This window comes from Erpetoichthys calabaricus, chromosome 14 (assembly GCF_900747795.2).
Source record: "Erpetoichthys calabaricus chromosome 14, fErpCal1.3, whole genome shotgun sequence".
Taxonomy (NCBI): domain Eukaryota; kingdom Metazoa; phylum Chordata; class Cladistia; order Polypteriformes; family Polypteridae; genus Erpetoichthys; species Erpetoichthys calabaricus.
In genome coordinates this window covers 95,357,185-95,382,938 of record NC_041407.2, presented here as the reverse complement: position 1 = coordinate 95,382,938, position 25,754 = coordinate 95,357,185, and the positions used below count along the sequence as shown (strand labels likewise).

Genomic DNA, 25,754 nt, shown 5'->3' with positions numbered 1-25,754 from the left:
CCTTCAGTAATGTGTCTCTTCTGAGAATCCATGGGTTCTGCTGGTTTGACTTTCTGTAGAATGAGCGGTTGCTCATGGATTCCCGAACGAGGCACATTACCTGCATTGTAAGGGAGTGTGGTGAGATTCCCAGAGGGTGATCTGGCTCGGAGGATTCTCATTGTTGAGGACCCGAGTGGCTGGGGCAGGCCAAGGGGACACCCATGTCACAACTGGCTGCGGCAGATAGAGGGTCATTTTCAGAGGGTGTTTGCCTGGGGGGTTGCCAAGCAGGATCCAAGCTGTTTTGTCGTATGGTGGGTGCAGCAACGCGCTGTACCAGTGCATGCTCCCCAACTTAACCTGACCTTGTAAAGACATACTTCATTTTTATGATTTTGTTTCCTTTCATTATTTTTTTCCTTTTTTTCTCCTTTTACTATATTTTTTCTGTCCTGAATTATTTTTCCATTTTTTCCCCTTTAATTCTTTGTGGTTATTATAGTTAATCAACATTTGTTGGTTTCTCTGTTTACTTTAATTGTGTGTTTATTGTTAATTAGGGACAGGTTCCACAGGTACTACAGGAAATAAGGCTTCAGTTCCTGGATACCTTTTTAAAGAAGTTGTGACCACAGCTTCCTTGCTGTGGTATTAGTTCTTTTACTAGTGCTCTTAAGCTCCATTTTATGCCCACTTTTCATAGTTCTAGTTCTATTGACCATTTAGCATTTTGGATTTTTTGATTTTAATAAATAAAGTTTCTAGTTTTGACCTTCTTGATTAGAATGCACAATACAGTATCTGTAATGGGGACTATATGAAATAAATACTGATTAGTAACTACTACATCCTTGTTGCACAAAAATACCACTTACACAAGTCTATTACTGGAATACCTCCAAAATGAAGCTGCTGTCATTTCAATCTTATTAATATTCACTAGTTGATTTTTATAATCAATCTCTTAAAGCTTTGAACCAATTATTACCAATAAGCTTTGTGCCACATTTTTGTCCCTGGTAGGAAAAAAATGAATACATATTTTCTTAAATTCAAAGAATATATTTTAGAAAAACAACTCACCAAAAACAAGTCACAATTTCTTAATGGTTTCTTATGCTCAACAACGCTACTTGTGCAATATAAGAAAACAAAAATTTAGACATGTTATGGGGAATACAGCAGTTTGTTAGAGAATAACTCATGCATTTAAATGCATCTCTTTTAACATTTGTTTTCCATTTTCTGGAATCTGCCAAATAATTCTAAAATGTCTTTTTGTTTTTTTAAAAGAAAACTAGTAAGTAAGAATATCTGTTTTTCTTTTTTTGGACCAAGAACACCCTGTCAAGAATTACTTGTTATTGAATCTTATTGTTGTTATTGAATCTTGAGCAGTCAACACACAATTAACAGGCATTGACATAGATGACAGTTTCTAAATGCATAAATATGTTTAAAATGTAACTATTACAGTAATCCCTCGCTACTTCGCGGTTCACTTTTCGCGGATTAACGACTTCGCGGGTTTTTAAATACAAGTGATTGCCCGCCTATCGCGGAAGTTATGTTCCAGACCCATCAGCAACAGGAGAAAATCCGCGATATAGAAAGACCATATAAATAAGCATTTTTATAGTTTAAGCCTTAAAATACCCACCCAACATGCTTTAAACACATGTAAACTTATAAAACACACTTTGTTAACACATATGATATGTGGATGTCGGGCTAAGGATATGAGTAACATCTCACTATTATAAAACATTTTAACTTCACGCAAGACAAGACAGTGAGACAGGAAAATTGGTGATGTACAGGCTTTTAAATTATTGACACGCAGAGCGACAAGCAGCACAAAGCCAGCACAAAGTCCACTTCTCCTTAGCGTTCATTCAGCTCCCCACCCCCTTGACAATGCGAAGTGGCAGGAGCGTACTGCGCTTCCGGGGAGGGGGGGTTTGAGCGAAGGTGCGTTCAGCTCTCACACACCCACACACACACACACTCCTCCTCCTTCCGAACGCGCAGAGCGACAAGCAGGCATTTTGGCAGAAGCAGCACAAAGTCCATTTCTGCTCAGCGTGACTTCAGCTGCCCCCCTTCACAAAGCGAGTGCAGACACATTGACGTCTGATCGCTGCGTGCAGTGTTGGTCTGAGGTGTTTAAGAATGTAGAAAGTGTTTAAGAGCATAGGAAGTGTTTATAAGAGCGTGGGAAAGGTTAACAAGAGAGTGAGAAAGGTTTATAAGAGTGTGGGAAGGGTTTATAAAGCCTTAAAATATGTATAAATAATAAAATAAATATAGGTCGCTACTTCGCTTTTTTTCACCTATCGCGGGGGGCTCTGGAACGTAACCCCCGCGATAGGTGAGGGATTACTGTATATTAAATTTTTCAAATATATGTAATAAAATGCAATATATATGCATAAATCAAATAATGTTGTACACTGCTAATCTTTATATATAATCTTCATTTGGATCTTGATCTTTGTTTGTCCACGAATTCACTGCCTTGTGTGGTGTTCCTGCTGTGTTCAGTAGTGGGCAGTAGTGATGGAGGAGGAGAGGAAGTGAGGGGGAGGATCGTTGGATGAGGTTGGAGTGTGGTGATTAAAGAGGATTGAACTAAAGGAGACTACGTGCTGTTTGTACTGGCTGAATACACAACACCTTGGTTGTTACTTTTGTTTACAAACACTGTCGATGCCACTCTTTGTGTTTAGATCTGGCGTCGACACCGTGCTTTGTGTTTAGATCTGGCGTCAACACGTTGTGTTTCTATCAACCGTCGTTGGCAGCACTTCGTCCAAATCGAATGCTCACCCACTTCTTGGAGTCGGCAGTCAGAGTATATAAGTCGGACACACTTCTGTGATTTTCCATCAGTTGGCGTTTGGAGTTCAAGAAAGAAGCATTGGTTCTTCCTTACTCTTTGGATTGCCACAAAGCAACCTGCGAGATTGGAGAAAGGTTGAGAAGAGATCGTGAGAGGAAACGACAGCGTCATGAAAACGAGACAGACTGTGAACGGAGAGAAGCAGAAATGCTCCTCCACCACATAATTACTACTCGGACAGTGATTCCGAGTAGGCCATTCCTATCGAATCAATGTCCAAGGGTTTTGTTTTGTAATTTTGTTTCCCTTATAAAAAATCATAATGCTGTGCGACGAAGGGCCCAGTTCACGACTGGTAGCCGCGTTTAAACAGGGAGCCCTTCACAGACAACTTTAACATGCGCAACGTAGTTGGGCGCACATGGCTAGTACTTTAAAATTCACAGAATGCATAAGTAGATAAAAAAGGTAAGAGATGAGTATTACAGAAATGCAAACAATCATGTAAGTCAGGGGTGGGCAAAGTCATTCCTGGAGGGCCGCAGGTTTTTGTTCCAACCCAATTGCTTAATAAGAAGCACGTATTGCTCTAGAAACATGTCTGCTTCATTTTAGCTATCTCCCTCATTAAGATTTTGAACCCTTATTGCTTATTTAAGTCTTAAATAGCTGCATTCTCGGTTTTTAATTGCTCCTTATTAGCAATAAGATGCAAATGACAAAAGAAACCATTAGTTATCTATTTTGCTTGTTACCCTTTACGCCTGTGTGTATTTATCCTGCACTATTTGGTTTAATTAAATACTTGGAAGGAAAGAGAAGAGAAAAAAGTGAAGGATTGAGAATTACCCATCCATTTTACACTTCAAAGTATTTGGATAATATCCTTAGAATGGAAAAAAATCTAGGATATGAGAATGACTTGACATAGCAGAGTTAAAGCACCAACAAACCATTAAATGTAATTATTGGCAAGGATTGTTTTCTAATTAAGCAACTGGGTTGGAACAAAAACCAGCGGCCACTGCGGCCCTCCAGGAATGACTTTGCCCACCCCTGATGTAAGTGAATCTTTTCAGTTTTACACCCACATCACATAATTCCTGAATTCAGTCAGTCTAATTAAAAGCATATCTGTTGTAGGGTATCTGGTCTGTAAACTAACTTAGGCCAGACTGTTGTATATAAATTTCATAAGCTTTCTGTGATGATGATGGTCAAGGACTACTGACACATCATGCCCTGATGAAATGAAGAGCTTCATTAAACATTTATTTGTTACATCACTATCAACTAAATGCACATTTTAAGCTATAAAATTAAAATGCATTAAATAATTTTTGTGAATCTTATTTACATAAAACTGACTTTTAGCGATAAAATTAGCTTTCATAATATGTCATTTCTGAAATAAGGAGATATTGCACAGATTTTGCTTTATTGGGGAAAAGGTTGTCTGACATGTTTCTATGCACAATTTCATCTATACTGCAAATTATGTACCTTTGGCTTTCTTAATTTTTTAAAAATAAAGTAAATGAAAAGGATATACAGGCATCTGATTAATACCAGCTCGGGATGTCACAAAGACCAATATTTCGGTAATAATTCTGCACTAAAGTTTAGAAGACTCAAGTTTGACAGAAAGTAGATAAATTACTCCATAAGACACAATAATGCATAATAAAAATGTGTGTGAAACTACAGATACAAATGACTCTCAGTGTTCATGATACATCAGCGCATCAACATATGTCGAAAGAAAAACAGCATGTCTGGAAATGATTTTGTGTTTGTGCAATAAAATCTTAGCATGTGAATACAGGAATCATACTTGTTATTAAAGAAAAAAAAGCAAAACATACACACAGGCTTTCATTATTGTCATTTTTGTGGAATTAGTTCAAAAATAGACCTGTGAGCACTTTGAGAGTGAAAAAACATTATTGATCAAAAGAAGTGCAATCATCTAACTTGTGTTGTCACACATTTGTAATAACACATGAAAAGATAATGAAATTAACCACTTTTAAAATGTGTCTTACACAGTCCTAATAAATGAACTGAGTGCTTTGTATTAATTTTCTAATTGTAATGAGCATTTCTACAAATTCCATTAGACCAAGCATCTGTCCATTTTCTAGCCAGCATATACAACACAGGGTCATGCTGGGGTGCGACTCACGCATCCACAGTAATGCATATAGGACTGTGGGACAAGGAAAGATGCCGAGCAACAGTTGTAGCAAGTAAATATTGATACAAGATTCAAACAAATTGATTATTTGGCTTGTCTACACCGGGAATGACATGAGTTGCTTGCTCTATTTGTTTTTACCAAAATAAAATTGACTTGGTTTATCAAAGCTTTGAAGAACTAGGCACATCTTACAGTGAGGAACATAAGTATTTGAACACCCTGCGATTTTGCAAGTTCTCCCACTTAGAAATCATGGAGGGGTCTGAAATTCACATTGTAGGTGCATTCACAGTGTGAGAGACAGAATGTAAAAAAAAAATTCAGGAAATCACATCGTATGATTTGTACAGAATTTATAAGTATTTGAACACCTGAGAAAATCAGTGTTAATATTTGGTACAGAAGCCTTTGTTTGCAATTACAGAGGTCAAACGTTCTTGACCAGGTTTGCACACACTGCAACAGGGATTTTGGCCCACTCCTCCACACAGATCTCCTCTAGATCTGTCAGGTTCCGGGGCTGGCACTGAGCAACACGGAGTTTCAGCTACCTCCAAAGATTTTCGATTGGATTTAGGTCTGGAGACTGGCTAGGCCACTCCAGAACCTTGATATGCTTCTTACGGAGCCACTCCTTGGTTATCCTTGCTGTGTGCTTCGGGTCATTGACATGTTGGAAGACCCAGCCACGACCCATCTTCAGTGCTCTGACTGAGGGTAGGAGGTTGTTGCTCAAAATCTCACAATACATGGCCCCATTCATCCTCTCCTTAATACAGTGCACTCGTCCTGTCCCCTTCGCAGAAAAGCACCCCCAAAGCATGATGTTTCCACCCCCATGCTTCACAGTAGGGATGGTGTTCTTGGGATGCAACTCCTCCTTCTTTTTCCTCCAAACACGGCGAGTGAAGTTTAGACCAAAAAGTTCTATTTTGGTCTCATCTGACCACATGACTTTCTCCCATGCCTTCTCTGGATCATCCAGATGGTCATTGGCAAACTTCAGACGGGCCTGGACATGTGATGACTTGAGCAGGGGAACCTTCCGTGCAATGCGTGATTTGAAACCATGACTGCATAGTGTTCTACCGACAGTGACCTTTGAAACTGTGGTCCCAGCTCTCTTCATGTCATTGTCCAGCTCCTCCCATGTAGTTCTGGGCTGATTCCTCACCTTTCTTATCATCTGTGATACCCCACGAGGTGAGATCTTACATGGAGCCCCAGTCCGAGGGAGACTGACAGTCGTCTTTAGCCTCTTCCATTTTCTGACAATTGCTCCAACAGTCGATCTATTTTTACCAAGCTGCTTGGCAATTGCCGCGTAGCCCTTTCCAGCCTTGTGGAGGTCCACAATTTTGTCTCTGGTGTCTTTTGACAGCTCTGTGGTCTTGCCCATGGAGTCAGTTGGAGTCTGACTGACTGTGGGGTGGACAGGTGTCTTTAAAGAGCTCAGACAGGTGCCACTAATTAAGAATACTAAGTAGAGTAGAGGTGGACTTCTTAAAGGCAGAGTAACAGGTCTTTGAGAGCCAGAATTCTTGCTGATTGCCAGGTGTTCAAATACTTATGTGCAGCAGTGCTATACAAATAAATTCTGTACAAATCATACCATGTGATTTCCTGAATTTTTTTTTACATTCTATCTCTCACAGTGGGAATGCACCTACAATGTGAATTTCAAACCCCTCCATGATTTCTAAGTGGGAGAACTTGCAAAATCACAGGGTGTTCAAATACTTATGTTCCTCACTGTACTATTAGAACGACATATATTGTGTTAACAGAGATGCGCAATCGCCAAAACACGCAGTTAGTAGACAAACAAAACAGCATACTTCATTGACAAATATGAATCTGTAGACACTGAGTTTATGTAATTAAACTGCCTTTTGAAGGAAAACGTTTGTTCATTAGTATAACTCATAGGTTATATTTGAATGGTACGTTGAAGAATATAATACTGCCTCACAGTTATAAGATTTACTGCCTACAGATAATAACAGCTCAAGTAATTTGTAATTGTTACACTATGGGGATCCCCATCTCTGCTGCACATTAAAATTCAAGCCTTGCATTGTATTTTCATATTATGAATGACAATACTAGTTACTTTAATAAAAGGCCATTGAACGGGATTTCTGTTTTTGCCATGGTATTAGTATGGTAAAATTTCACTGGTATTGTTAAAGAATACAAAACTTCTGGTAATACTTGCCAAACACTAATATAGCTTATGTCTCAGCTGAACACCACAGTTAATAACATAACAACAAGTTGACAGGGCCTAATGATGTAATAACGTATGATATGTCTCCAAGAAAATGTCATTTTAATGCAGCATAAGCCAAATATATGATAAAGGCTGCGTCACAAGGTTCTGAGAATTTGTAGTTGAGAACCATTTTAATGAAAGTGTCAAGATGAACATCTGAAATGCTGTACAAACATAGCAGGCCATTTGTCAGACCACTGGATTGCCAATGATTAACCACTATTCCCAATCCAAAAGTGCACTCCCACAGCTTCATACAAATTACCCAATTGTGTTGAATACAGAGACATTTGGGATCAGTAATACCAGCATCCACTGCTGGGTTTATGAGGCATCAACAGCCATTCAAGAGAGAATGATGCACTGGTGTACCACATTGCTAGTTTAGAATTCTTGGTGCTTGTTGATGACAAGCATTTAATCCATGACTTTTTCATTGTCATACCTGGGACCACACATAATACAGCCATGTTCACCAAATCAGATTTATACAGATATGTAGAACAATTTAAAGGCTACCTAAATATAATGAACACCTAGATAGGCTACATAAGCACTACCCAGTTTTTAAGTAAAGTTACTGATGTCTTTTTATGAATGCCCAAGAGAAAATGTGGTTATTTAATTTATTTAAATTGACACAACATATTATGGAAAGCTGCAGGTGATATGATTTTGACAGGCTGTATATTTTCTTAAAGGAGAAGCATGTGATGAAAATCCTCTCACATGACAACAAATGTATATGTAAATGCTTAATACGTAATTATTTTTTCTGGCAAAAACATCCATCCATCCATTTTCCAACCCGCTGAATCCAAACACAGGGACACGGGGGTCTACTGGAGCCAATCCCAGCCAACACAGGGCACAAGGCAGGAACCAATCCTGGGCAGGGTGCCAACCTACCGCAGGACACACACAAACACACCAAGCACACACTAGGGCCAATTTAGAATCGCCAATCCACCTAACCTGCATGTCTTTGGACTGTGGGAGGAAACCGGAGTGCCCGGAGGAAACCCACGCAGACACGGGGAGAACATGCAAACTCCACGCAGGGAGGACCCGGGAAGCGAACCCAGGTCCTCAGGTCTCCCAACTGCGAGGCAGCAGCGCTACCCACTGCGCCACCGTGCCGGCAAAAACATTTCTACTACAATTTTTCTCACCTTTTCAAGTATCAACAATTTATTTCTTAAAACAGAATTGAAAAAGTTTAATCTGTTTTTGCATTATTTTACTGCCAGTTGTCATTTAAATTGCCCGTATCAATAAAGATTTTTTAATGCAAAATATTATGGATGAAAACCTGGCCCATCATTTTGAAGGTCACTGTAGCGCCATTTCTAAATATCTGGTGCTCCAAAAAATTAGGTCACATACATAATGAAAAAATTGAAATAAAGAAGAACTGTAATTTTGTGAATCTTCCCAACTGCGTCAGTTCTGACAAAATCATCTGGGGCCTCATGTGTAAACGGTGCATACGCACAAAAATGTTGTGTAAGTACGTTTCCACGTTCAAATCGCGATGTATAAAACCTAAAGTTGCCGTAAAGCCATGCACATTTCCATGGTAGCTCATACCGTCATACGTAAGTTCTCCACTTGGTTTTGCAGACTGGCGGCACCCAGCATCAAAGCAGTACTACTGTTCCTGTGTGGTTACCCTTTCTTTTTTAGATCCATATCCCTGACATGGCTTTATAAATACACTGAAATTAACCGCATATTGTTTATTAGTTTAATGCATCTGATTGTAATTAACCTGTAACAATATAATGGTCCACAGTATTTATATCACTGTATCTGAGTGTGAATCACATCTGTACAGCAGCTGATTGGAAAGAGAATTATCGGTATACAGCATCAAGGACATGCTGCCTCAGCCATGCTTTTTATTCAACTGCTCTCATATGACAAACCCTTCAGAGCCTTTCTTGTACTGACCTCGCAGTTCAGAAACAGTTTCATCCCAAGAACTCTAAACGCACTCAATCAGACCATCAAGTGCTCCTTGTAGAACTGTTTGTACTTACAAGTACAATTACCTCACTGTAAACTTGTGATAGTTATAATATTGCACAACCTGAGCCACTTTATAAAGCGCGTATTTACATATGATAACGAAATCATTTTTAAGATGGAATGCAGCAAAATATATTTATTATATTATACAGATAAAACTTTAACTACACTGTGCCGCAGCGCTAGCGAGCTGCCGGCGCTCCATTCACGGATTGTTCCTGCCTCACGCTGTATTCTTGCTAGTGCTGATGCGACACTGGAAGAATAGATGGATAGAATAATTAAACATGTACTACGAAGATATTTTGATGTTCCTTAAAAGTTTTTAAGAATCGGTGTTCTAAGCTTATAGATGGCTTAACGTCTATTACAGAGCTGATTGTGTGGCGATTGGGTATTTGGAGAAAGAAAAATAAGGACAGGAATTGGAATTTAGTACATTTGAAAGAGACAGTACTGCTGCAATAAAGTATTTCATCGAAGGTCGTGCATGGTGCAGCAAGCATCTTGCATGAGACATGAACAATCACTGTGCCACCGTGTTCCCATGTTTAATAACATGCTTTAACTCCTATCATCATTAAAAAAAAAAATCATGTATACATCTCAGTATTTTAATTATTCAGAGAGCTATAATATCACGAATGTAATGGATTCTGTGTCCTGTTGGAGGAAGAGAAAGTGATTCACACACACAGAGCACATAGAAGATCAAATACAAAACAAAACATTTAACGTGTTATTTTAGTTACGATGGGACTGAGAAACTAGTAAATTAAACGATTTTAAGATGAAGTTTATGATGTTCTACTTTAATGACAAAATAAACTACATGATTAAAGTGGAAATTTAAAGTTGACATTTAGTGTTTTTTTCCCACTTTGTGCCTTTTTTTTCCTCCGTACCCTAATAAGTTTTCATGTGACACTCAGACAGTGGGCTACGACTCGCCTTTTCACAGCGACTTTGATATGTGACAACTTCTTTTTTATTTTGGGCACTGTGTGACTTGGTGAACTTGAGCTTTCGAGTTTCTCCGACACACTATGTCACTCGATCAACTTCCTTTTGTTGTTTATACCACTGTTTAAACCAACAAATAGTATGTTTTTCCTTGCCTCCACTTGCTATTAGCTGAAATTCTTTGATTTTCCCTCTTGCTTTTGCCACTGTATCTTCACAGAAGGCTGAGCTTAAGGGCTATTTATATTGATTTGCATATTCAAAGAGGTGTAATTCTGGGAGGAGTTGGGGCGGGACAGTAGGCGCGTGCAAACGCTTTACTTTTCACGCTGACCAGGATTTATGGAGCGGAAGAACGTGGAAGCTGGCGTTCGCACAGATTTATGCATCTGGATTTTTTTGTGCATAAGCACATTTCTGCTTTTGTGCTTACGTCATGTTATAGTGTGAATTCTACGCACTGCGTTATGCATGAGTTCCCTGGAGCAAAATGTACAATTACCCAACTGGTCACAAAGAATCACAGAACAATGTCATTATTTAATGTCTTGGCTAATGACATTATGCATTGCTTCACTATCACTAATACACTGTTGTCCAAATGAGACAGATGAGAAAGCAGCATGCAAAAATTATTTCTCTGGCTGATTCTCAAGATTTTTGGAGGAATTTTATTATTCCTTTCCTTCATTTAAGCTTTGGAAAAGCAAATACCTGTGAGAGAAGTGACTCTTCTGACAACTCTCTGAACTGACAGTAAGTCCCTGAAGGATAAACATGCACCTAAAGAAGTCACCTTTTATAAAAACATTAACACAGGTATGAATACATACTGGGTGAAAACAAAAGTACAAAACAAACAGAATCCAAACAATACATCTGACAGTCTCTCTTGCCTTGTACAAATGAGTTCTGGTTTATCGCACAAAGTACTGTCTTAGCTTCCTTTCTCTCTTTATCATGCTTTCTCTTAATGACTGGTCTCTCATCCTCCAGCTAGTGAGCTCTTGTCCTAATTCACCTCCCAATGCTAGATGCAATATGGTGCCTCTAGGCAATAAGGGGCTTTAAATCTTCTGGGGGCATGTCCCTGAATCATGACTGCAGTGATGGACTGCAATATGTTTGCACCAGGGACAACAAGTTAGAACAATTAATCATATTTAGTTGATGGAACCTCACACAATTGTCAAGCATGGTCTTGGAGTTGTAACAGTCTGAAGTTATTTTGCTGCTGTAGGAGCTGGTCAACTTGCTTTCATGGAAGGAAAAAATTACTTTTGTTTTGTGAAAAAGAATGCAAAACCATTTGTCTCTTAGCTATAACAAAAGAAGGTAATACTGTAAGAGAAGTATTTCAAAGATATATGAACATCAAATTTTCCTGTATATTTATTTCATGAACAGTCAACTTGTGTCTCTTACTAATATTTAAAGACAGAAATCTGATAATATTCAGTACCAAATATTGCAAAGATTTTGAAAATCTAAATGGGGGAGATGTTTCTGAGAAAACTGTACACCATACTTAACTCACAATGCTAAGCTCACTGTGTCACTTCTTTGTATTTCCACACCAATGTGACATGGAAGAAATGGAAGCAAAAGATGCTAACTTATGCTGTTGCGATGATGGGTAAAGGGGCAGCTCTACTTAAGAAGTTTACTATTTCACAATAAAACATTCTAGATTTGCTTCAATGTATATAGGTGTTTTAATATGGAATCAGCTACAAAAAAGATTCTGGCATACAATAAATCTGTTAACCTTGTTTTTACTAACTAAGTGCTTTGGCTCATGAATTTTACTCAGTTACACTATGTCACTCGATCAACTTCCTTTTGTTGTTTATACCACTGTTTAAACCAACAAATAGTATGTTTTTCCTTGCCTCCACTTGCTATTAGCTGAAATTCTTTGATTCTCAGTTACTCAGTTTTCTTAGAATGATTGATGAGCTTTCCATTTAATAACTTGAGTGAGCTGTATAAGTGGTAGACAAGTAAATTTAGATTTCTCACATTCTCAAAATAACTCTCAGACCTTAGTAATCAAGCATGAAAATTGCCTGTTGCCAGCATAGTAGGAAAAGTTGGGAAATATAAAGTGTTCCAAAACAACTCAAACAGTAAGTATGGCCAATCATGCAGGTAAACACAGTTTTACTAAAAGCCAATATACTTTTATAATAGGCTCTCAACAAAAATGAAACAATTTACGCAATTTATTTACCAGTGTGGCTGCGCTTATGCACCAGCAAGACATTTAGGCTGACACAGGCCAGTCCACAGATTTCACATGTTAGCTTTCTGCTTGTGGTTCTTGGACTGCTACATGAGTCATCTTGGCTCTCCAAATGGGTATAGTCCCTGTACTCCATATACTGTAAACCTTCTGGTTCATCACCACCACCATCCATTTCTTGAATTTCACTATCATCATCTTCCTGTTCATTTTTCACTTTGACTTCAGCTGTAGACAGAAAGAAAATAATTTCAGCCATTAAACTATTATTTATAACATCGATCTAAACAGAAGCTGCAGAATAAAGCTGCAGGAAGCATGATATCAGAAAAAAGAAATGACAACCTGATGTGAAAGCACAATAAGACAGGTCTTTCATTTTGAGAATGAAGAACACACAAAAATAAATTAATTTAAAAACAGAAACACACATGAATACATTATTTACATTTTGAGTTGCACAGTATACCAAAACTGGAAATGCACCAAAAAAAGAGTTTTTAACATGGTACGGTACCAGCATTTTGGTAATATTGGTATCAGAAACAAACAGGAGTTTTGAAAGATGTAGTCAATTGACTATAGGACGGCTGGCGCCCTTTACTAGCTGGAAGGGAGAGAGTGTGCATTTGGTATTATTTCCCCTGAAACTCTAGATGGCAGCCCCCCTGGGTTCCCGCAGCACTTCATGGGAGATGGAGTTCTGCTACTCTGCTCTGTCTGGTTATGCGGATCCCGCCAGGGGGTGCTACAGGGACTTTGTCAGGCTCCAGCCTCACCCAGAGGTGATACTGGACCATGTTAATGGGCCATCGGAAGTACTCCTGGGTGTCACATAAAGAAAGTCCTCTGCTGCAGTTCCAGATGCCTGAGTCAGGAGGAAGAAGTGAAAGCTTGTTGGAGGAAGGAGGAGGCAGAGAGAGAGAGAAAGAGAGAGAGAGAGAGGCAGAAGGTAAAGAGAAGAAAAAGACATAGTGCTGTTTGCTTATTTGTGCTTGTTGTACTGTGCTTTCTAGTGGGAAAAGGTTAAGGAAGCCCTTCAGGTCAAGATGTGGGACCGGCAGCACACACAGAAGAGGAAATGAAGCATCGCTTCTACCCCAATGTAAAGGAAGTCCAGGTGTGGCGGAAGCCCAAAGTAGGGCTCTGCAGCTCCCTCGGTGGCATCCACGGAACCCAACAGGGCTGAGCCAACAACTCAGCTGTTGCAACCCAGGGGGGCTGCCAAGTAGCAGATCGGGGGAGATAGCACTCTTCAAAAGCCATATCCCCCTGTCCTTCCTTTAAAGAGGCATCCCGGCTGGGTAAAGACGCTGGCCGTCCATCATATAGTCAATCCTTAACATTTGCAGGGGTGACATTTGTGTGATAACGTGAAAGTCAAAAATGTGAATGTTAATACATTGAACATATGGTAACCTATGGTAAATAGTGGGTTATCTTTCCACAACCCCAAAATCTGTAAAGAGTTGGAGCTTATCAATCTCCTGAAAACATGAACATTGACCTTGTGTGTAATGAATTTGGCTTAATCTGACTTCCTTTCTATAATGTTCCTAAAAATCTCAACAATTTGATTAATAAAATTATATATGCCTAGACTTTTATGGAACATTCCCAACAGATGTGACAGCCACCAGTTGCTGTGACAAATACCTCATTGGACTTCTCTGTACAATGCTGAATACTTTTTAATTCTGACCAAAAGCTTTAAAAGATCAAGCTTAATGTTGCCCATTACCCACAGAGCATTTTTCATTTGTTAACGTTTTCATTAAGGTTTAGTGCATTTACATGACACAAGTAATTCTATTTACTGTGTTTCTTCTCATTGATAACTATTCACTGTACACTTACAACTGCATAATTTAACTGTTAACTACATGATACAGGAAACTTGAAAGTCCATAACTATTGCAATACCCTTGTTCTATGTATCTGGCCTAACTAGGATAAAAAAATAAATTTCTTACAGATATTTCAAATCACAAATTAAATCAATCAAACTAAGTATTTGCAGTGTTGAAGGTGGTTGTAAACAACAAGCATCAAGCCCCCAGGTTCAGAACATTTTTTAAGTTGAAGTAGTATTTTGAAAGCTAAAAAAACAAGACTGATTACATTTGGCCCAATATCACTTTGCTTTGCTGTTGAATAACAAACGTCTGCATACTAAAATTGCTGAATACTGCTGGATGTTCATTTTATTGTTGTTTCATTACGGCCACTATTTTTCTTTGATAATCTATCTTACTAGATAGATAGATAGATAGATAGATAGATAGATAGATAGATAGATAGATAGATAGATAGATACTTTATTACTATCTAGTAACAAGCACTAATTAAAATGTTTTTGTTTTAAATTTAAAATTTTATGCAGCACTTGCACAAAAGAAATTATACATTTAAAATGTTCTTTTCAACACTACATTTAATATTTTCAATTTTTGAACATGGTCACTCCATTAATAAAAGCTGGAGCCAATTACAGCAGCATCAGCCTCAAGACAGGAATCAAATGTGGATGAAACACTAGTTCATCACAAAGTCCACTCAGTTAAAATTAACATTACATGCATACCTTTGGAGATATAGGAGTTAGTTTGAGTACCAGAGAACTCCTCCATGGGTACATGAAGAGAACATACATAATACACTGACTAAGAATTGAACCAAAACCAGGTGCCTAGAGTAGTAAATAACCACTGTACCATTATATCATCCACAGAAAGAATGCAGACTTTGTTACTATAAAAAGCAGGAAAAATATTTTCAGCAAAAATCGTCCACATTAAAAAAAGTAATTTTGAAGCACTGCAAGAATAACAGTACCAAAATAAAAAATAAAGAAGCAAATCATTAAATTGATGGCTAGACTGCCATTGCTTTATCCTTCTCCTACAACATGCTATATCTTCACAGATCAAAGAACATCCCCTTTTCAAAATGGAAATACAACGACATCTGTGAAAACAAGACAGTCATTTCTAAAGTACCTGTAGTTATGTGTGGGTTTAGAGGCCATGACACAGCAATGTCATATACTGAACCTGTGCACTATGTGTGGTAACAGTCATCCAAGAAGCACTTACCATTATTGCAGTCACAGCAGGAAACTAAGGGTGATTGTTTCCCTCACTGACCTAGCAACTCATCTACTAAAACCAGATAGAGATAGGTTGAGAATGTGAAGAAGTGAAACATGCACATTTTTCTTTGATCACAAAACCAGCTAAAGCACTTCTTTCCTGAGCTTACATTCAAATTCCGACACATGAATAACACAAGTATATATAAAACAGTCTTATAAAATCCAAAAAGGACAACTATGTCCTGACAATTATTTTTAATGTCAATACACATTTTTTGATATATGAACATTTTCTATTTCTCTTAACCTGTTAACCAAATAGTATTTCATGTCTGGCTAAAATTTATAGATGCATCAGTCTTCATCTCAGGCGTCACTTGGTAATCTCACACTTTCACACAATATATCTGTACTATTTTCAAGTTCATACATCTTAGTTTGTTAGTGTTATTTCATTGAGTTGAAAATGTCTTTTTGAAAAAAGAAACAATGCTTGTCCAAAGTTTAGATAACAGCCTCATTAATAAAAAATATTATTTATTACCATCTACACAAACATACGCTATTTCCACTTACAGTGATTTGCCTTGGCTGAGTATGCAACGAGAAAGGAAAAGTGGGGGTTATGGCAATCTGAGGTTCACTGAAGAAGCAGCAAAAGTCAGCATGACATATGACATGACATTCAATCAAATGAACTTTCGAGAAACATAAGTGGAAATGAGATATTAATAGATTTACAAACTCTAACATGTTTCTTTAGTAAGCAAATACAGTATTTCCTACTTAAGCTTCAAAGAATCTAACCTGGCATACTCTGCTTTAGGATACAACAAGGACAGGCACTATCTTAATTTTCTTCTGTATGATTCAAAACAATTCCTGATCCCCCAAAATTTCAAAAATTAAAAAAATATGACCTACGTGGAGGAAATGGATTGATATTCTTGGTCCTACCATGCAAAAACTGCCATATTCTGCTGTTTCTCAGCTACATCAATTGTCATCAATTCAGAATTTGGCGCTTCTCTTTCTAACTTTGTTAATGAAAGCCTTAGATGCAGCTTCTATCAACATTAAATCTCTCACTGTATGTACACATCTCATAATTTTATCAGAAATAAATGAAAAAGATATATCGGACACCCTGCAGTAGCACATTCTAGGTACAGAGGGCATCTGGCATGTAGGTAAGTTTGCCTTACAATGCAGTGCTTCTTCTTTGGGCCTCAAAGATCATGTCTCCTTTTTCCTGTTGCTTTATATTCCTTTGTACAAAGTACTGCCATGTATTTCCCCAATAAACCAAGATTGCAAATACCTTTGGATTAATTAGCACAATCTTTTCATGACTTCCTATATTCTTTAGTAAGTCAATACTAGACAAATAAATTGTAACTTAAAGAGCTGACTCAGCCACTTCTGATTTTGATAAGAGTAAACTGGAAACAGCATCTTTCCGGTGCACTCATGCTCAGGTTTTCATTATATTTTCAAGGTGCTCAAAACGAACATTTTCTCTGCAAAGTTAAAAGAAAAACACTGATGCAAATTTGAGTTTCACCTGCACCTGTAAGCACAATAGCAAAGTGTTCTGAGCCTAACAATACCAGAGAATGTACCACTTTTGAAAAAAGTTAGAGGCTGGATTTGAGCCAGCAGTTGTGACTTCTGTTTGCCAATTCAATCACTTATATTCTTGAGAATCAGATGATTAAAGCCACTACAATATAGTAAAGAACAGATTAAGCCTGGTCTCTTTCATTTGCAACACAATTTCTATTTATTGGCAAATTTGAAAAAACAAGAGTAGAGTAAGGAGTTGCATTTCTATTAACAGTCATATTTATAAGAATGATTGCATCTAGTGAACACCAACTCAGTTAATATGTAGACCCTGAATCAAAGAAAAGCATCCTAGTACTTAGTATAGCACTGTAAGAGTTAAAACCTACATCAAGAACAATAGGAGAGCAATCCTTAACAGCAACAAGTACCTATCAGAAACCAAAAGGTAAATGAGTTAAAGCCTGAGCTGAAAAAATCCTACACAGACGATCTGGGCATTTGGGTTAAGAGCACAAAAGTACTGGCAAGAAACAACCACCAGTAAGAAAAACAGTCACCCTGCTATCATTTCAATGAAAAGGCCTAGGTAGTTAGTACATTTCCTAAATTTCTCTTTTCCATCTGCTAGATTTGTTCTGGCAAAGGTATGTAGCTATTTAACTCTATAATGAGATTGGTAAGCGCTATGTAACCTTGGTAACACTTAAGTTTAGGTACTACAAAAATTTATCTATGACTCATTTGCTGTTATGTACACAATGTTTCTTTTAGTCTTCATAACACTTATAAAACAGTAAAGAAGTTATTAATTTCTGTGCAGTGTGGAATATTAACAAGATTGCAAAATTACAAATTAATATGAAAGATTCACAGGTCTTATACTAAATGTGTAATATCAAGAGAAATGTGTCTCTGTTAAGCCACCTCAGACCACTCCAAAGTAAAGTTTTGTTAGTAGGTCACATTGCAGAGATGAATAAACATTTTACTAATGCTTTGTAAGTGTTATAAAGACCCAAAGGCAGTGTATACTAAAGTCTTATTATATAATAGTAAATGAATAATAGATACATTTTTGCAGTACATAAACTAGTAACTGAATCATTTTAATACTGGCCATTAACATCAAACACAGCATTTAGCAAATACAACCAGAGACAGAAAAAAGAGGCCAAAATCAGGTTTGGAGTCTAAAATCACATTTTAAAGAAGATATTCATCTTTTCAATTAGCATGCAAATAACAAGCTACCAGGGCTTGTGTCAGTACTTTAAAACATAGTTTTAAATCTACTTCTTTTTTATATAAATATGACAGTGGTTCCCAAGTTCCATCCTGGGAAATCTCCATGGCTGCAGGTTTTGATTCCAACCAACTTGTCAATCAAAGCATCATTCTTGCTTTTCTATTAACCTCTTTGCTTAGCTATCTAGCCTGGAAATATTTTGGGAATACTCATAATCATTTTTAATCTTTGTCATAGCTTAAAATGCTTAAATTTCCTTTGTCATTTTCTTCTTAATTTAGCAATTTCTGTTGGGTTTGATTCTTTAATTGCATCCAAATGTTGGCGATTAACAATGAACAGTGCAGACACAGGTGCAAACAATACTGAATGCTAAAGGGAAGCAATTACTTCACTGCCATTTTTACAAATGAACAAAAAGTGAATATGAGGGCAATGACTGAAAAGGAAATTAGGAAAGCCAACATACAAAGACACATATTGTGAAAAAAGTGAAAGGCCCATAGAGATTATCTTAGTATCTGGAAGAGGTGAAGTGTATTAGGAACAGTAACAGAAAAATAAAATATATAGATCCTCTGAATCCTCTGAAGTTTACATATGTGAAGAAGTTGATATCCTTCTTATCCAACAGTAATACAGACTATCAAGGAGATACTTAGTGATTTACACATAAGGAGGCTAGTGAGTGCATGTATAAACTATTGATGCTTTCTTTTTCAAAAATCACTGCACAAATAGGAAATTTAAAAGTACTGGACCTAGCAGATATTATGACATTATTTAAAATGATAATTGGGTTGATCCAGGTAAGTTTAGCATGTATAATGAGTAAATTGAAGCAAGCAATTATTAAGGAAAAGATTGTGAATGAGCTCAAAAGGGTACATCATGAATTCCATGAAGAAGAAACAAAAAGCTTATGACCACGAAGATCCTTGATTTTCAGATAGCTTTTCATAAAGTATCATATGAGACATTAGTCAAAAAGTGAGAATTCAAGGTGCATTGTGTTAATCAATGCTAAACTGACTTAAACACCATGAACAAAGAGTCATGGTATAAGGAAATTTTCCAAAATTAGGTGATGTTAAAAGAATTAGTGCTGGGGCTGCTGCTCATTTTAATATACAGTATATATATACATAAATGATCTTGATTAGAATATAAAAATAAGCTGGCTACATTGGCAGATGATATCAAACTAGGTGAAACGGCAGATGCAGTGGGAATTTGACAGAATATACTGTAAGCATGGTGTGATTTTTGCCAGAATAAATTTAAGTATATATAAAGTTTTACACATACAAAGTAAAAGTGTTAGATTTCAACATATAATGGGTGGTTTGAAAGTTAAAAATACAACTTATGAGCATGACCCACAGTAGGAGTCATAGTGGTCCCATCACTGACTTCAGCCAGACAGTACATAGAAGCCATTAAGAAGGCTAATAGGATGTTAAGATTACATAGGAGATTGTGCAGAGAATAAGTCAAGGCAAATTATATTTAAGCTATATAACAAAACTCATCTAGATTACTCTCAGCAGTTTTGGTGTCTATATTACAAAATAATTCACAGCAGTGATAGTGGAAGTACAGAGAAGAGTGGCAAGGCTGATTCCAGGACTATGAGGCTTGAGCTGTGAGGAACAATTGAATAGGTTAAACCTTTTCAGCTTAAGCCAAAAGAGCATTAAGAAGCAACAAGAATGCCTGTTACTGTTTTAAATTATTTATTATTTATTAAATGATCAAGTAGTGTGGTAGAGAGTAGGACTTTAGGGACTTTCAAAATGCGACCTGATGTTATTTTGAAAAACTTACTGCATTTACTTGTTGGGCTACATGGTCTGTTATCATCAAAAGTTTTCTAATGTTTGAAAAAAGAAGAGCTCGCTAAACAATGAAATCCATTAAAAGTAAGAATGAAGCAACGATTATGAAATTGTCAGGAATAAAACCCAAAACTACGCAGGTACCTGCAGACTGAACTTGGGAACAACTGTAATATGATATAAAATGTATTTAAAAGAAATATAAAAAGAACTACTTTAAGTCTATTATACTGTATCTTTTTCACTCAATTTCTTTTGAATCCAAGTGCCACTATATCATTACTTCCCTACATGTCAAAATGAAAATAGAAAACATAATTTTGAGCCAATAAAAAAAAGGGGTTAAAAAATGTGTACTGATATTTAAAGCACAAAGATTACTGTTCTGGAAAGAATGGGGTATATTTATAAAGGTATGAAACAACGGGTTTGAGGAGCAGAGCAATGTTAAACTTTTTGAAATACATCTTTTGTACAAACAATAAAAATAAAAACTGATTGGTATAGCAGCATTGTCACTCAAAGGTATATATCCCCAAATATCAAAAAGGCTAGACTTCTGCCTTGAGAACAATGCAAAACTGAAGACCAGTGCTTAGAAAAAGACAGCTATGAAATGTTGTAACACAGGTATGATATACAATGTTAATAGACTTATTTTACTAACATTCAGCAGCTTCATGAAATTTATAAATATCAGTAAATATTAAATGAGTTAATTTAAAAAGAAAAAAACAAGAATTTATCATTTTAATGGCATGTTTGTTTTTGTAAGACATTGTTATATAATTTTGTAGAATGCAGTTATATTTCAGCAAAACATTTTGAGATGTACAGGCATTCAGATATGCTGTGTACATTGATAAGGTCTGAGCCTTACTAATGAAAGTATTGAGAAACACAAGGTCAAACAATTAAGAAGTGACCGTCTGTTCAAAGACCAACCACAAGGCTTTTTTTTTAAAAAAAAACAGGGGCTACTTTAGGGGTGGAAAAGGTAAAAAAAAGTTGTAAGGAGACATTTCAACAGGTATTAGCTTCATGAACAGAAATTCTGAAAAATAACCCTCTGGTAGTACCAGGAACCAATGCTTTAATTATATTGTAAAACATTTTAAGGCTTCATGTGAGAAATTCAGAGACTTCAAGGATGGGTTTAGCACATTGGAGTTGGAGAATAATCAAAATAATGTATATAATATTTCCTTTCATGAAATTTAATTCACATCTACTCTCTTATAATTAACAATGCCTAAATTAAAGGAGGTGGGTATAGGTGGTTTTGTATGCAGATTTCTGATGAATTCACTATTAAAGTATTGCTGATGTTATAGTCCAATTACCTTGATAAAAGATATGTTTACTTCAAATTTAAAGTAGATGCCCACCGAAAGACATACAGCAACAGCCTTAATGCAGCTAACAAAGAGACACTACAGACCCAGAATCACTTTATATTCTGAATGCCTTGTCAAACAAGAGCTCTTTAAACTCCTAACGCTAGTAGTAATGCAGCACCTTTGGCAAGAGAACAAAATTTGGTTACTCATAACCCAATGGAGAAGATGAGCTGAGCATGATTTTTCTTTGTCATTGGTCTCTGTCCATGCTAAATAGATAGTGTGAAGAAAAAGGTGCTCCTGCTGGGTCGAGAAGTAAACATAGATAAGATAATTACCTTAAAATGTCAAAACACAAAAAAGGCGAGACTAAGTGTCTCACAATTTTTTAAAAACCATACTGCCTCAAAGATACACTTGATTTATAAAAAAAATTTCAAATGAAGGTGAAACACTTTACACAAATTCTGTCATACACAATGAACCAAAATTAAATTTTCCATGACGCAAATGATTTTAAATCATATAGGTGAAAGATTTCTTTGAGTTTCTTTTTGAACCATGACTGCCAGATTCAGAGCTTTACAAGTACTTCAAAATCGTTTTATCTTCTATACACCCAAATGCATTTGGGAAGATGTATTTCTCTGATGAGTGTCTCATCTTCCTACGAGAAATTTGTTATAAATGTTTTTATTTCTTAATTCAATAAAGCACTACCAGATTATGGAAACAGCATACAGGCTGTGTAAACAGTAAAAAGCAAGATTTCATTCAGCATGGAAACAAACCTTCAAGTCTTTCTTTTGGATTCTATGAGATGCTATTACTACATATTATTTATTACTACAGTTTAAGTCAGTGTTGACACTTCACACAGTTTCCATTCTCTGGAAAAGTAGCCACCAACTTTGAAGAGCAAAATTTTTAAATTAATGAGAAAAATGTATACTTGCAAACTGTAAATCACCCATAGCCACTCTATATTCAGTTTTAATATATATGTTTAAATCAAGTAATCTATCCCTTCGTCTATTATCAAGCTCGCCCAATCTAGTTAAGTGTTATGTAGAGCTGCTGCATAACCCAGTAGCCATGGGAGAAAAGCAAGAACCAAACTTTGACAAAGCAATCACTTACTGTAGATAAACATAGTCTGCTTTGCTTGATGTTATAATTGTTGCATAACTGCACTTAGAACAGTAGTTGTTACAGGGAGTGGTAATATATTACAACAGAGGCACTTAATAATATAGAAAGAAAGACAGACAGAGAGACAGTGAGGCACAAAGAGATTTATTCATACCAAAATTTGATTATACAGCACATCAATACTTTCCAAGTGCTGAATTCAGTGGCACAGGCCTAGCTGATGTATCAACTTTTTCAAAAATATATTATTTGCTTTTTTATTTAGAATGAAATCTTCAAATTCCACACTAACAGAATTTATGCCCTTTATCAAATTTGAGTTATGGTTCTGACCCAAAAACTTTGTTAAAGCATTTAACAAGGAGAAAACCATGTGTCCTTTATGCAAGTCCTACTACCATCCTGACTACAAATAAGCACACATTTATGTGGTGAGCTATCATCTTCCTTTGAGAATGAGAAATTTTCTTAAAAAAAGAAGTAGCAAATAACAAATATAATATTACATTGGTTTTTTCTTAGGACATCTTATGAAAATAGCACAGTGTAAGCTGTCACAAAATGTGCTAGCACCCTAAATATATTTTATTACCTCAGGCAAAAGCACATAATGCAACACAAAGAAATTCTTATTTTACATGGGATCAGTCAAGAAGAGCAAGGAGGTCACGATAACTGTATCATATTAAAGCAACAGTCCCCATGATCATAAAAATTTGCAACAGAAAAAAAAGTGGTGATGCAAGTCTTCGCAAAAATTAATGCTCCAATGCATGTAGTGGAAAAAGAAAGATTCAAAAAGAATAAAAAAATGACCAGAACGTAAAAAATACTTTTAATTTGGTAAAACATATATGGCATAGGGCGGCACGGTGGCGCAGTGGGTAGCGCTGCTGCCTCGCAGTTGGGACACCTGGGGACCTGGGTTCGATTCCCGGGTCCTCCCTGCGTGGAGTTTGCATGTTCTCCCCGTGTCTGCGTGGGTTTCCTCCGGGCGCTCCGGTTTCCTCCCACATTCCAAAGACATGCAGGTTAGGTGGATTGGCGATTCTAAATTGGCCCTAGTGTGTGCTTGGTGTGTGGGTGTGTTTGTGTGTGTCCTGCGGTGGGTTGGCACCCTGCCCAGGATTGGTTCCTGCCTTGTGCCCTGTGTTGGCTGGGATTGGCTCCAGCAGACCCCCGTGACCCTGTGTTCGGATTCAGCGGGTTGGAAAATGGATGGATGGATATATGGCATAACAAATTTTCAAAACATTGTTCATGTGACTTAGCAGAGTCATACTTGAGCCTAACAATTCACTACTTTAATAAAATATGAGTACTGATGAAGTTATTATTCAGATCTAGAGAAGAAATTTGCATGACAACAGGTAGTGGAGGCCTTTAAGAACCAGGTATGACATGAAACTGACTTCACCTTTCAGTTGTTATGCATGTATGCATATTCCTTAATCATTTAAATAGTTAATCCTCCTATTTTCTGAACCCAAATCCTTGAAAACAGGGCAGTCGTAATGGCACAAGGAAGGAGTAGGACACAAATTCATTGCAGGCAACAAGCGAATGACAATAATATTATAAAAAAGGCCTGCTATTTATTTTATATTAGAACATGCAATGGCTATATCAAACAAATTAAAAAGTTACTACAGTACACTAAATTAGATGTACAAATTATAATATAACCTTGGTTATTTTCAGTTAAAAATGGCAAATAACACCAGAGAAGTGTCATTATACCATAGTGTATGTACAGTACACTATCTGCATTGTGGTGATTAATAACTTTGACAGCACTGCATTGTATATTGTCTTAATGTTATTTTACCAAACACAAATCAGCCATCTTAATTGTGCTTTTAAATAATGTATTGCATAGTCAGAGTATAATAGGTAGTGGTATTGCTTACACAAAATGTGATTTAAAAAATTTTTATGCTTTTTTTTTCCCTAGACCATGGTATGTATAATCTTCACACTGAATATGTGTTTATTATTCACACAAACATTTGTGAAATGGTTTACCGTTCAAGAGAGAGGCCTTAGAAATCAATAGTTCAACCTCTAGTCTCAGATTATTAAAAAACATGCAGTTGGTACTCTCCGTAGAGAAGGACATTTCTGTTTAGAATTTAAGGAATTCAGACAATCCACCATGTAAAGACTGTGTGTGCATAACCTACATATATCATATGTGCTTTAGGTCTTTTTAATAACAACATCTTATTACTTGTGGAATATAATAAAGATCTAACCAGGATGCTCAAAATGATCACATTTAATTTCTTACTGAAAAAAGACGAGTGGGTAAGACCCATACAGTATAGTAATCACAGAGAAGTATAGTGAATCATATTTCCTGAGAAACTACTATTGGCTTCAGCTTTATGTGAAATATGCACAGCTGTTACATTTTTAATGGTGGGAAAAGCACAAAAAATACATTTCTTTACACTTTTTTCCATCTTCTATACTGATTTATACAGTATGGACAATATGTATCTACTTCATGTGTTTTATTTGGGGAAAATACAAACCATGTATTGTTGCTTCAGTTCCCATTCAGTCATTTACTTTAGTTTCCCCTTCCAGATCATATGACATCTACCAGGAAGTAATGATAAGTAATGATAATGATAAGTAATGATGTCTGATCATCTTTCTGCATAAACTAAGAAACAGCTAGCCAAAATGACAAGAACTAGCCAATATTGTGCAGGTATACAGATATCCAGATAAACAGAAATGCTATTCTTTATTTTTATGTATGTATGTATGTATCAATGAAAACCCTGAATTAGGGATGCACCGATACCGAAACGGGTATCTGGTATCGGCCTCGATACCACATTTTCTAAAGTACTCGTACTTGTTAAAAGTCCCCCGATACCGGGGACCGATACCACGGTCTGAGAAATGTCTATGTTTGAGCGGCGTGTAAGGGGTTAATCACAGGCGCCGAGTGCCCGCCCCCAGG

The 25,754-nt window shown here is 36.7% G+C and overlaps 1 protein-coding gene across 2 annotated transcripts in view; it reads right to left on the bottom strand.

Moving 5' to 3' along the window:
• The window catches only part of LOC114664716 (zinc finger protein Aiolos-like), a 125,710-nt gene that overhangs the window by 60,138 nt on the left and 39,818 nt on the right, over positions 1-25,754 (bottom strand). For both annotated transcript variants that reach the window (XM_051918774.1, XM_028818941.2), the window contains exon 4: positions 12,527-12,766. In XM_051918774.1, the coding sequence (XP_051774734.1) occupies positions 12,527-12,766 (240 nt within the window). The remainder of the gene's footprint in view (positions 1-12,526; positions 12,767-25,754) is intronic.